We start from the raw sequence: 12,751 nt of genomic DNA, 5'->3' as shown, positions 1-12,751 counted from the left end.
AGGTTTAAATACTTGTAAAAGGCATCTGCATGCAGCACAAGAAAACTGATGTCGATCCAGGTTTCAGAGGGTTAAACAGTTAAGTGATCGAAGGATTGCAAGATAATATATTGCTATCTTTTAACAGATTTTGAAATTGCAGTATGAGTCAAGATTATAGGAAGAGTGATACATTTTTTGCACTTCATTGTAACAAAATGGTGGCATGATTTTTTTGGGTCGGGTCTGTATTAAAACAAGCATGTCCACTTTACATCTGGAATGGAATTTGTAGGCAGAGGCATCTCTGCAGCACCACAATGCATCATTTATATTGATATTTATTGATACATTTATCAAAAAAAATGCCTGCGATTTGATATTGCAATTTTGATTACATTTTTGATTAATAGCAGTCCAAATAGAAAAGTTACTTCTTTCAGCCTCCCAAATGTGAACATTTGCTGGTTTTCTTAGCCTTCAGCAATAGTAAACATCTTTAGGTTTTGGACTATTAAAAGAACATATCCAGCAATATGAAAACATCACTTTGGACACTGGGACATTGTAATCATTGGTCTCTACTTCGGCATTTTGTGTAGACAAATTAATTGTAAGGAAAATTAGCTGCAGATTAAATGATAATAAAAACAAGTTTTAGTTGCAGCTCAAGAAACAACCTAAATGCTCAAAAAAAACCAAATTAACAGAACATCATGAAATAACTTTACCAGAATGAATAATATATTTATTCATTTAAAAAAAAAAAAAAAAAGATAATTATAAATTAGGGTTGGCATGGACTCATGACCTCATTGTTTCTAGAACCTAGCTACAGCTCTGAATGTCTAACCATCATTACATAAAAAACAATAATAATAATAATAATAATAATAATAATAATTCAGACAGTATCTGTGCTTACCTTGCCCTTTATTTTACATATTAAATCCCTCTTGCTAAATGCAAAGCCAGAAACTCAATAGCTAAGAGAGTCTGTTAAATCTTTGCGGGCCAAATCTGTGAATTTTTGTGAATCAAAATGCATGAAAGAGTCTGTGAAGCTCCTGAGGGACCATCAGCAGAACCTTCACCGGTTTCTTGAAGCCGATTTTGGCCTTTGATGTGAAGGAAAAGGATAAAATGGAGGCATGGCACGGTACATGAGCTGACGTTCCTGCTGATCAGTTGGAGCTGGGTTTGCGGGATGCGTCACTGGATCAAGAAATACTGGATTGGGAGCCTTCTGAGGAACATAATATGCTGGCATATAAGGGTGTGGGTAATAAAACGGCTTTTGAGCTGCAGGCTTTAAAGTCGTAGCAGCGGTGGTTGTTGTTGTGGTGGTGACAGGAGTGGCGGTTTGAGTCGGATACTTAGGAGGAGGATACAACACAGGAATCTGGTAGGTCTGAGGATACACATGATATGGTTTGGGCTGCTGGATCACAGGTTTGGGATCCTGTGGAGTTTGACCTGGTGGAGACTGCAGGACTTTTGGGAATGACAAGAAAGGATAATGAGGGGGCATTAGAAACTGTGGCTGCTGGGGAACATTAGGCTTCCCATCATGCTTAGTGGTGGGGGCAGGTGTGGTTTCCAAGGCCTCTGTGTTAGTGGCAGGAGGCGGAGGCGGAGGAGGAGGAGGAGCAGGGGTTGTTGGATGGAAATTTCCAGGTACCATGGGGAGATGTGGGAAAAAAGGAAATGGATAGTGTGGCGACTGCGGCACCTGAGGTTGTTTGGCCGGGGGAGCAGCAGTATTTTTAGTAGCAGGAGACTGAGTTGGCGGTACGGGTCTGGGAAACAGAGGGTACTGGGAGAAGTGTGGCAGGAATGGAAATGCAGGGTGCTGAGCTGCAGATGCTTCTTGGTTTTCAGTGTCCGAGTCTCTAGCAGCACCTGAGAGAAGCTGTGGATGTTGTGATGACGGAGCCGCTGCACCTTTGTTAGGGGCAGCAGTGTGAGGTGGAGGAGCGGGCCCTGGAAACACTGGGTACTGAGAAAATACTGGAAACTGGTGGTACTGTGGATACTGTAGAACCTGGCCACTATCACTGGGTGGCGTAGTTGCTGCTGTGGTCGGTTTGATGTCTGGTAATGAAGGGCATGTGACTAGGAGCTCAGCATCCGCCAACAGAAGAGAGAGTAAATACTCCTCATCCTGCAAGGAGACAAATGGTAAATAAAAAGGGCCTGTGTGCACGCCAGCTTTCATTTTTAACCACAAGAGGGCCCACCATACCTTCATCTTTATGCACAGGCCTCTGTTGTAGGGTGCAATGAGGGTCAGTCCTCCAGAGAGCATTTCAACAGCAATTCCACAACTGCCACAGACTGATGAAAGGGACCTCCACATCCCAGAAACTGCAACATTTTTAATGGCAGATGAGAAAATACACAATGGAAGTTTTTTTTTAAGTCAATAAAATACAAATACATTGAGTCACTAACCCTTAACTTTGAGGTCATTTGCTGTAATACCACTCATCTTTACCACCATCCCAGATGGGAAGCAGGAAACAGAGGGTGGTGGTAACGCAGCAGGGCAAGACATTGTCATTGGTGCCCCCCATAAACGCAGTGGTAGAACGTAATTGCCACCCTGCAGTGTGAAATGATGGAGTGAGAAAGAGGCAAACTCATATCCAAGAGGTTTAAATCAAGCAGCAAACACTGAATTATATTTACAAAGTAAAGAATAGACAGAGTGAGAAACATGTTTAAAAGGAATACTTCACACACAAAATGGCCCTTGTATAACAATAAGCCATGCCATGTTACACTGAACTGATGAGTGCTTCAAAGGAAAACAGCAAACATATTTATATATTGATTGAGGAAAATGTTTAACAGCAAAACTATATCAAAATATAGTTATAATCTAGGCATGCCAAGTACTTCCCAAACACATGCACTGTAACTTAAACCATAATATATTAAAAACTGATCCTGAAGTGAACCTCTTATCTATGCTCTTTTCAAAACGTAGACTCCTACACTGTCATTTTTTTTGGGGGTTAAAAATTGAGTGTTTGGGAAGCATGGAGCATATGCCTCAGTGACACTTTGATTATATTGCACACAGTTTGTGAGAGTTTGTAAGCTATTGTTTTTATTTAATTTTTCTGTTAATTGTTGCCAAAAAAACAAAAACAAATCAAAATCAATTAAAAAAAACCAAAAACAAATCAATAAATCAATATGTTGGCAGTTTCCAGAAAAGAAAAACTGTTTTGTTCACAATCAAGGCTACACCACATGACTGAGCTGCACTTTACAAATCGCCAATTTGTGGGTTAAGTATACCTTTAATAAATATTTATCTCTTGGAAAATATCCACATGTACAGTTTAATTTCCGTCATGCAGCTTTCCAACTGATTTCAAGACTTCCGAGGGGTATTGTGACATGGGAAATGAACCTAACCTGCTGGGTAACATGGCAGCCCTCGTAAGGTGCAGCAAAGTGCACATCTCTGCGGGACCTCTTCACAGAGAAGCCACATTCAGAGGGCATTTGAGACAAAGGAATACGAGGTCCCTCACCTGTTTGAAATTTGGGGAAAAAAAACTTTACACAGTATTTTTTTATATTGGCTGAAATTCCAAACTCCTTACATAAAACCTACCACTATCCACAAGAATGTGAGGAGCTCTGATCCGCTTGAGCATCAGAGTCATCAAGTTGTCACCACAGTGCACTGATGGAGCTATGCGCTTCAGTTTTGCAGTCATCAAATTGTGAAACACTGTAAAAAACAAATCGCAAATTCAATTTGGTGATTAAAAAAATCCAAAAGGCACTGGACAGCCCTGCCATAATACACTGTAACATCCGACTACATTCAAAGCTCACTCTAAAGTGACAAAAAAGACCCAGCTGCAGAGTGATATTTAGGACACATATGCAGGCTATTATTGACATATTTCTGCTAAAGTTAGAGGGCTAAATCTAAAATGTACTCTGTAGGACTGTATGTGTAGGACACCATCCCCAAGCCTGTGGTGCAAAAAGCAAACATTTCTCTACAGTTGCACTAGCCACCAGAACTGCACATTATCCTTTGAGACAATGGCACTCACCATTGTTTTTAATGTCAGCATTTATTATATAATAGGTCACATAATCTTGATCTTATTAACTGAGTTATAATAGCTTTCATTGCTAACAAGCAAGAAGCAGTTATGTTCTCCATATGGGCATGGATGGATTACTGAGCAGACCTGCTGGACACAGGCCCAGGGTCCCAAGTGTCCGGGGGGCCTGGCCTTCACTTGGAAAATTTTACTCAAATAAACATGCACCGACCAGGAAGAGACTAAAAAGAACGACCACAAAGAGATGCAAAGGAACTGCAAAGAGATAAAACAACCACAAGTAGAGACACAATATCAACAAAGTGACCAGAAAACACACAGAATTACCTCAATAAGCCACGAAGAGACACACAACTACAAGAAACATGCTTAGTGTTAAAAAACAGAAAACCAAAGTCTGTGAGAGATGGCTGGGCCCTTTGCATATCTGTGCCCAGGGGCCTGTTGTCTCATGATCTGCTCATGCATACTGGGTATAAACCAATGTAGCACAAATGTACATTATTAATACACCTTCAAAACCAACTGTGTTTTCATGATACTGCCTTGATCATGAAGCAAGAGGGTTTTCCCTATAATACAAACACATATATAAAATAATGTATAGCCAATACATTTAAAAAAAAAAAAATCATTTAAATGTTTTTTAAAAATTACTTCAGCCAAAATAAACTGCTTCATATTGATTCCATAATATTAAATTAAACCATCTAGAGCTTGAAATAACAGGAGAGAACCATCCGTCTGTGTGACTTAGTTAGACAGGAAACTACTGGGCTCTGGCATTTTTTTGTGCATATTTGGAACAGTTTATATAACATAATTAATCCGAGCTTGTCTGTGACTGACATCTTGATTATTGTTCGTATCAACTCCCCGTGGAGTATTTCATGTAATTTAATACTTATTCAGTAATTAAGACTGCAAGTCAGGGAGGTCAACTCCGCGCACCAAACAATCAGCGCCATTGTTATGTTTTGATATGTTCCATTATGATCTAATACCAGAGGAGAGATAACTTACCAGGACTTGATCTGTGGTCGCCCTGTTGGTCAAACTTGAATGAAAGTGAACCATGTCGAGTTGGAGCGGCAGTTGCATGTTGCCTGTCAGACACCAAACTCCTGAGGTGAAGATTTCCATATAACTCAGGCCTTGCCACAAAAACTGCACCGGCAGCGCAACAAAGCAGTGTGGACGTTAGAGTCACAACAAAATACAACGTGTTATTTTTCAAAGGCATCGCAGCTCTGATGAAGAGGCTATGTTAGGCATGTGTGTTACAGTAAAAATTGTTAAGCTAATCACTGTGTCACTGTCATACACAAACCTGTGTGTTTAATGTTGCTTAATTGGTCAACCAATCAGCAATCACAGCCAACTGAGCGCACGTGTGGTGACGCACCACAGCTCCTCTGGGGAGGAAACAGGAAATGTGACTTCAAATTTATGCTTCAAGCATATTAAGTGTGCATACGTTTGATCAAATTATGCACAACTAAGCAAATAGTTACTTCTAAGATAGATTTTTTTAAGAGTTTAAACCCAAAGTTAACATGCTATTTATTTTGACCAAGACTTGATCTCTAATGTGTCCTTTTTGAAACAATAAAAATGAATAAATAACCTTATTAAGAAAAGTGCATTAATGTAGACTATGATAAATTAAACTAAAAAGACTACTGTTGATTAAAATTATCTTAGGCCTATTAGTAATACTAGTGTCAAGGATGAATCAAACTCAATTTTCATCAAAACCAATGTAAATGCATCCAAAGTTGTGTTTCAACATGGGAGGGGGTATATATGAATCAGGGGTTTTGGGGTACCCTGACAAAATATTTTGAGCATCAAACACTTAATTCCCTGCTATCTGATGTGTTTTTTATGCACCAGTTTGTACCTTTTCTTTGTCAATTATGGTTTGCACATCATTCATTTTGTCAAAATAAAAGTCCCCTGCTTCTGTAATGTTTTTTATTGGGGGAGACAAATGCACCTGCTCTAAAGTTTGTCAGGTAGATGTCCCCTGTGTTCAACTCCCCAAAATGTACACCCATGAATGCATTTGTCCTTTGCAAACTTTGCTACACATCAAAACATAAGGAAATTATTCCATGGTATTCATCAAGATGATTCATTTAAAGTCACTTTATTTTGCACATAATGAAAACAATCATATTCATTTCTGCAGAGGTGTAGTGGTCACATGACTTTTAACCAGTGAGGTTATAACACTAATCTGATGCAAACAGGACAGGGGTTTTAACTCATTTATAGGAATTTTACACTTATTGGTTGAAAATTGTCTACCCTGCATAAACAAATTACACAATCATATAAAAAAAAACATTATAAAACTCTCTATATATTAAAATTTTCACAATATCCACTGTTTAAGTCCTGGAATCATTTTCACACCCTTAACTTTTGGGTATAGTTTTGCTAGAACACATAACACATAACACATATTTAGTTCAGAGGACCCAGTGGAAGTCAAATTACAGTGAGTACATTAACAAACTGCTTTGGACACTTTACAGACTTCAGCCCTTTTCTTTTCCAAAACATACATTGCTTAATTAGCTTGATTTTTAAATCAAGTCAGAATTGGACCAACACAGCTTAAGCAGATTTTGCTTTGATAAGGTCTAGTGTCTATGTGATTTTGCCATTTCATGAAGTCTTGATGATTAAGAGATGGTTTGAAATGTCGCTCCTGACTCAAGAGACAGATCAGAGGTCTGTGACATCGTCTTCAGACCAATCACACTGATGCATCGTTGCTGAGAGCGCTGAGTTGAATTCTCCTTCCTGACAAGCAGCAGCTGGAGAGCCAACGCAAACATTATAATCAGCTGTTGCTCTGGGTGACTGTGTCGACTCTTTAGCTTTGAAGTTGTCTAGAGATGCAGAAATAGACTCTGTATCCAGCGTCCACCTGTAGCCAACACAAGCTGGAGGGAATGTTATTGTGCTGCCATTTCCATCAGTGGTGTCTGTGCACACAGTTTGAGTCCAGGAGGGAGGTGGAGGTGTGAACAGACCTCCTGCTACAAGCTGTCCGTGGTGAAGGGCATTGTCAATGCTGCGCCGGAGATTAATAGGAGATGGAGGCCGCATGTCAAATTCTATAAGTGAAAGGATGCATTCGCGTTCACCAACTTTTTGCCACAGAAGTGCAGCCTGAGAGTCAGAGCTGCTAATGCTAACAGGATCCGGCTTGTGTTCTGGTGTAACGCTGGATGTTTGATCATCATACGGACACATTAAGTTGTTGCTAAAACCTGTTTTGGACAGGTTATACTTTGCCCAGTTACTTGGCATCAGGTCTTCCCAGGTTTTCTCTGTCTTTCTTAGTGGCCCTCTCCGAATGGTGGCCAAGACCTGATCCCACAAACTTTTCTCTTCCACTGCTTTTGGCACCTCACATCTACTCTGCCCATGATCACCCCTTGATTGACCCCTAGATGTTGTCCAGAAGATCCAGGATGCCAGAACAAGTAATGAGAATCCCCAAGCTAACTCGAGAACTCTGGCCCAAAACTGACTGAGCCACCAGCCCCAGCCGAAGCGCCTCCAGTTTCCCAGAAGCCCATAAAGCCAGAGGAGACTGTACATTTGCAGGCTGAAGCAGAGAAAACCGAGGAAGGCGCACACTGCTGTTACTCGCTTTGCACGCTTCTCGGTCCCCTGTGAAGGAACCCACTGAGGCACAGAAGACCTGAGAAGGGGATGCAGATGAGAGACAGACTTGGTGAGGATTCCCATGCAGAATGGGAGTCCCCAGCAGAGGGAGAGGGTCTGCAGCAACAGAGGGAGAGCGGGGGACAAAGTTGGAGAGAAAAGGTCTGCTACAAGCAATGGAGTGCAGTGTGATATAGCCAGCCCTCCAACCACCCACGGGCGCTGCAGCTTTAGTGGAAAGAGTAGTAATTTCAACCCTCTGAGTGTGACCAGAGCGAGGGCAACCTGCGCCCACAGAAGGAGCTGCAGGGGAACATTATGGAGCGCTGCCAGGGTGGCACGAGAGAGAACCTGACGGGTGCCGTAAGGATCAAGTAGAAGGAGGATACCACGCAGACTCCCACTCAGGATCAGAAGAGCGTTTGCCAAAATCAGGGCATCACAGAGGGGATGAGGAAGAATGCATGCACTGGCCATTCCCAGAACTGCCAGGACTGCCATCAGTATGAAAAGGCTGGCAGATCCAAAGACGTGGAGCTCCCAAGCAAATGCCAGTGTGCGCCTCATGTCGTCCCAGAGCAGATTGGTGCCGTTAGAGTTTGTAAAAACAACACATGCAGTCAGACCAAGCTTACAGGGACGTCCAGGTCCTGATGGGTTCTGGTTCGTCATAGGAGTAAATCCATTGCTTTGGACATTGAGTTTAGGGCCGTCCACACCTGAAAATGAGAGCCAGAGAGAGAGAAGATGAAAAGTCTTGTGATGCAGGAGCAGAAGTAGGATCATGTCATTGTTTTGCATGTCACAAGTAAGTTAAAATTCTTGGCATTAAAGTCGTAAACTTTGAATTTTCAGTCCTTAACAAGTCAAGATGCTGTCTTTAACAACATTTAATGCCAATATTAAATTTACAAATTTACAGATTTTTTAAAATTTGCATTTACTTGCTAAAACTTTTTGTTCGAAGGCTACTTAAAAGTCAAATCCAACTTTATTGTCAAATCTGCCATACGAGATTGAAATGCTGTTTCTACTAGAACCCTGGTGTGAACATACAAGTACACATACAAAAGAATAGAAAACATATAAAAAGTAGGTAAGTACTAAATAGAAGTAATACAATTACAGATGGCAAAGCACAGATGAAAGCACACAAGCACCAACTTCAAGTCAAGTACTTAGTTGTTAAGGCAATACTAGCTTTTTCTTACTGCCGAGGAAGCCAAAATGACCTGACCCAGCACTAGCCTGATAATATTTATGAGACTTTATCTTTATATCCACCCAAATAAGATAAATTAGGAATTTATGACATGTTTTTACTTCAATTATTCACTTACCATCCATGGATGTATGGCTCTCTTTTGACCTTTCCTCAGTTGTTATTTGGCTGCTGTCCAAAAGAGCTCCCTCTGAGATCATGTGCACTCTGGAGTTAGAGTATCCTGTAATTGAAGTATTAGCTTTGTCAGCTCTTTGGTCATGAGCCTTTGAGTGGTGTCGAGTAAGTGCTGGTGTTGCAGTTAATGCGATTCTAGACCCAGAATGGTTTCCATTGCCAGCTCGCTCAGACTTCCTTGGAATGATGAGCGTCTGTGGTGCTGTACTGTTGACACTTTGTCCACTGCCCTCCACAGATTCACTGCTGCTCTCTGAGTGGAAGATACGTTCACTGGCCGAGCTGTCTCTGGTGTTTAGAGTTATTCGGACATTATCAGAACTGTGCAGTGAATGTGAAGTTTGAATAAGGCTTCCAAGTGAAGAAAGAGTCAGGGTTAGAGTAATGAAGAGCAAAGATGAACATCCCATTTTTGATACTTTTAACAGTAAGTCCAAATCCAAAAACCTGTAGGACAAGAAAGAATAAAGAGAGGAACAGTCAGGCACATCAGACCAACATTGGCTATGGAGATTACTGCATTAATATCACTATTCCACTTTAAAATTAGACCCTTATTCTGCATCGACAGTATGCAGTATTTTACAGTACATTATTTTAAACAATTGAGAAGATTTGATAGAATTAAAGGTTAAGTAAAGGTGAAGAGTTACGCAGATTCCCAGATCATCAGCCTTTTGATTTAATCCTATAAAGGACAATAATGCCCCTGTGTAATCCAGTGAGTTTGCACAGCCCACAACATCTGTGGCTGGTTTGTCTCAGCAAAAGTGCAACCCAGCTTGGCAAAAACATGCAGGTTCACAGCAGGAGTCAGTCTGATCTATCTGTGACCTGTTGGTTGCAAATGTCAAGCTGCTCAATGTTATGCAAATCACACAACATAAAAAAGAAAAACTAAAATGATCTAAATAGGCAATAATGCACAAGAATTATGCATTACAATATTATTTTCAGCATGGCAAGAACATTTCTTGCCAGTAGACCAATTTCCCAAATGCAAACTGTGATATTATAGTAGAAAATAAATGAATGTTATTTTTGTATGTTTATTTTAGAACTTCTTAAAACGCAAACCACAACTTTAAGAAATGCTTTGTGTCATAACTAACTGTGGAGAAGTTTTACTATTTAATAAAAAATGCACTCCATCAACAACAAATACAAAGCAAAACAAAAGTTCTGCATGCAAGGCTACTTGCAGTTTCTAAAACAAGCCTGGGATTTTCCAACTATTCCAACTGTTAACAGTAGTTTAACAACCAGACTTTGGTTTACTGCCAAATAGGTTTTCACATACAAGGAATTACCTTTCGTGCATTGGTGCATAACGTAAACTGAATAACAGGTAATGAAATTTAAATTGCAAAAAACAAGTATTGCAAAAATTGAGAGACATAAATATAAGATATACAAAGGTATAATAAAAATATGACAAATAATACATAAATATGTGTAATATATCTTAATTACAATTAAAGACATGTAAAGTTCTTAGGAGGAGTTGACTGTGCAGAAATGTGAAAAACTGTCAAAGGAAGGATTATCAGTATAATTAAAACACAGTATCCCATTGCTGAAATGCTCCTATAAACTATACCAAACATTTTATAATGTTCAATAAACCAGATAACTCAGATGTACCTGTGATTCCTTGTGTTCTCTTTTCTTTTAGTGCATCATGCGTAGCAATCCATCTCCACTGTAGCTGCAGTACAAGCCTGTGTAACATTTGATTTCTGATGTGGGACATCAAGAGCATCACAGTGAGGGTTGAACACATTGGATTTACAGGCGTGCTCACAGTCATCAAGCTGACGTCTTATTCCTATTACTGCACCGGCTGCTTACTTGGCAGCCATCCATCCTTATGTCACCTGCAAAAACAAATGTAAAACTAACAAAACATGGGCCTGTTCTGAAAAAAAATGCTTGAATAAGCACCTTATTGTGGTCATAATCTCCACATAAAGAAACATTTGTAAATAATTGACTTTTAATCAAAGCCGACAAGCCTCACCTGTCTCTTTGTATAGCAGTTGTGTAAAGGTAAATCCCTTCTCTAAAGGATTACTTTAAGTAGCACAAAGTCACATGAAGTGATAAAGTGAAGCCAACCAGACACGAGTACTCTCATATGGTTTCATTCCAACTCACTGGTTGATTAGTTTGAAATGTGTGCACATGCAAGCAGGGGCGGACTTTTGATTTCAGTGGAGGGGGTGAGAGGGTACAGCTGGTACAGGCAAAAATCCTCATAAGTGCTTTAGTTTTCAGATACCCTTACGTGAGATAGAACAAAATATGACCAATGATTGATATATTGATTCACCCAATAGGTGAAATAGTGCAGGATAAAACCACTCTGGAGACAGTGGGGGTGCCTACTTAATCTCATTTATTTTTTAATCTATTGCTTGGATTTAGTTCAAATTTGCACTGATGGTGCCCTGATATCTGCCCTACATCCCAAAGCAATATAAATATGAAAATATTGATTTTAAAACTAGAGGCCTCTAGATACAAAGTTGTCATTGACACCTTTTTAGAAGAAAGTTACTTTTACTCAACAATATCTGATAAAGTGGAGGTTGGAGTGATTTTTGCATACTGTTACTTTTTTACATGAAAAATGCATTTCACTCGCTCCTCGGTTTACATATTTTGTTTCATTGCCCCATCTTTGTTTTGTGCAAAATGTATTAATCAGTGTGATGTCACAAACTTTCAACATACCTTTAACTGGTAAAATTAAAAACACTATTCCAACTTCCATACAGTTTTTGAACAGTATTTTTGGACTGTAAAAAGTGGAGGGCTCCACCCTGCATGTGAGAGCTTATGCCAAACATGACATGGTATATGTAGAGTGGATGTTATGCATATTGTGAAATAAAAGCTTGCTAGTCACTGTTGCCACTTTGATGCATGTTATTCTGTTTCAGTTGTCGTTATAAACAACTTTACTGAAGAAGAAAATAGTAAGAGATATACTAAACTCACCATAACTTCCACCAGAGAGCCCCTGCAGAATCACAGAATCAGTCTGCAGTGAGTGTGGGAATTAACTCCTTCTTATCCAATGTGTAAAGGATCCAACCTATACACACATTACATCTGTGTCGGTCCACCTTAAGAGGGGCGAGAGGCAGTTTGTTGTGGAGAGTACTGGGGGAGGCCCTCAGCGGCACATGCCTGGCTCTTTAAGGCAGACTGGGGAAGTTAGATTTTGTTAAAGGCACATGCATTCAAATGTTTACAAGGCGTCAATAGAGCATCTCTGGCCAGTATTTTCACACTGCTTCAGTTCATATGTGTTCATGTCAAATGAATCAACCTGGAACTTGGTCTCCAGAGTGAAAAGTGTAGTGATGGAGAGGGAAGTCTATCAAAATAGGGTCAATTTACTAACTTTTGCAACCACATTTCATATATATTGTGACCTATAAATATCATAATGAGGCCAAAAGAGGACCAGATTCTGCAAAAAACAATAGTTAGAAGTGAAGTGTTCATTTCTTGGAGACGATAGCCTTTAATGAATGCTTTAAATTCAGATTGAATATCCAACTCTAAATCTGTGACT

The 12,751-nt window shown here is 39.9% G+C and overlaps 2 protein-coding genes across 2 annotated transcripts; both read right to left on the bottom strand.

Annotated features, from left to right (window-relative positions):
* Positions 1–169: 169 nt before the first annotated feature.
* Positions 170–5,420, bottom strand: LOC121965192 (uncharacterized). The gene is made up of 6 exons (XM_088088323.1): positions 5,103–5,420; positions 3,611–3,730; positions 3,409–3,527; positions 2,434–2,584; positions 2,225–2,346; positions 170–2,143 (listed from the first exon to the last, which is right to left on the bottom strand). The coding sequence occupies exons 1-6, from the start codon at positions 5,320–5,322 to the stop codon at positions 1,070–1,072; spliced, it is 1,806 nt and encodes a 601-aa protein (XP_087944449.1). The 5' UTR covers positions 5,323–5,420; the 3' UTR covers positions 170–1,069.
* A 795-nt stretch (positions 5,421–6,215) lies between these two features.
* On the bottom strand, positions 6,216–11,279 carry LOC148190205 (proline-rich transmembrane protein 3). The gene is made up of 3 exons (XM_088088292.1): positions 10,810–11,279; positions 9,107–9,612; positions 6,216–8,485 (listed from the first exon to the last, which is right to left on the bottom strand). The coding sequence occupies exons 2-3, from the start codon at positions 9,573–9,575 to the stop codon at positions 6,816–6,818; spliced, it is 2,139 nt and encodes a 712-aa protein (XP_087944418.1). The 5' UTR covers positions 9,576–9,612; positions 10,810–11,279; the 3' UTR covers positions 6,216–6,815.
* Between the last annotated feature and the right edge of the window lie 1,472 nt (positions 11,280–12,751).

The sequence above is a fragment of the Plectropomus leopardus genome, chromosome 2, assembly GCF_026936395.1.
Source record: "Plectropomus leopardus strain MGB_pleo_1.0 chromosome 2, ASM2693639v1, whole genome shotgun sequence".
NCBI lineage: Eukaryota > Metazoa > Chordata > Actinopteri > Perciformes > Serranidae > Plectropomus > Plectropomus leopardus.
This window is presented reverse-complemented; position numbering and strand designations above follow the sequence as displayed.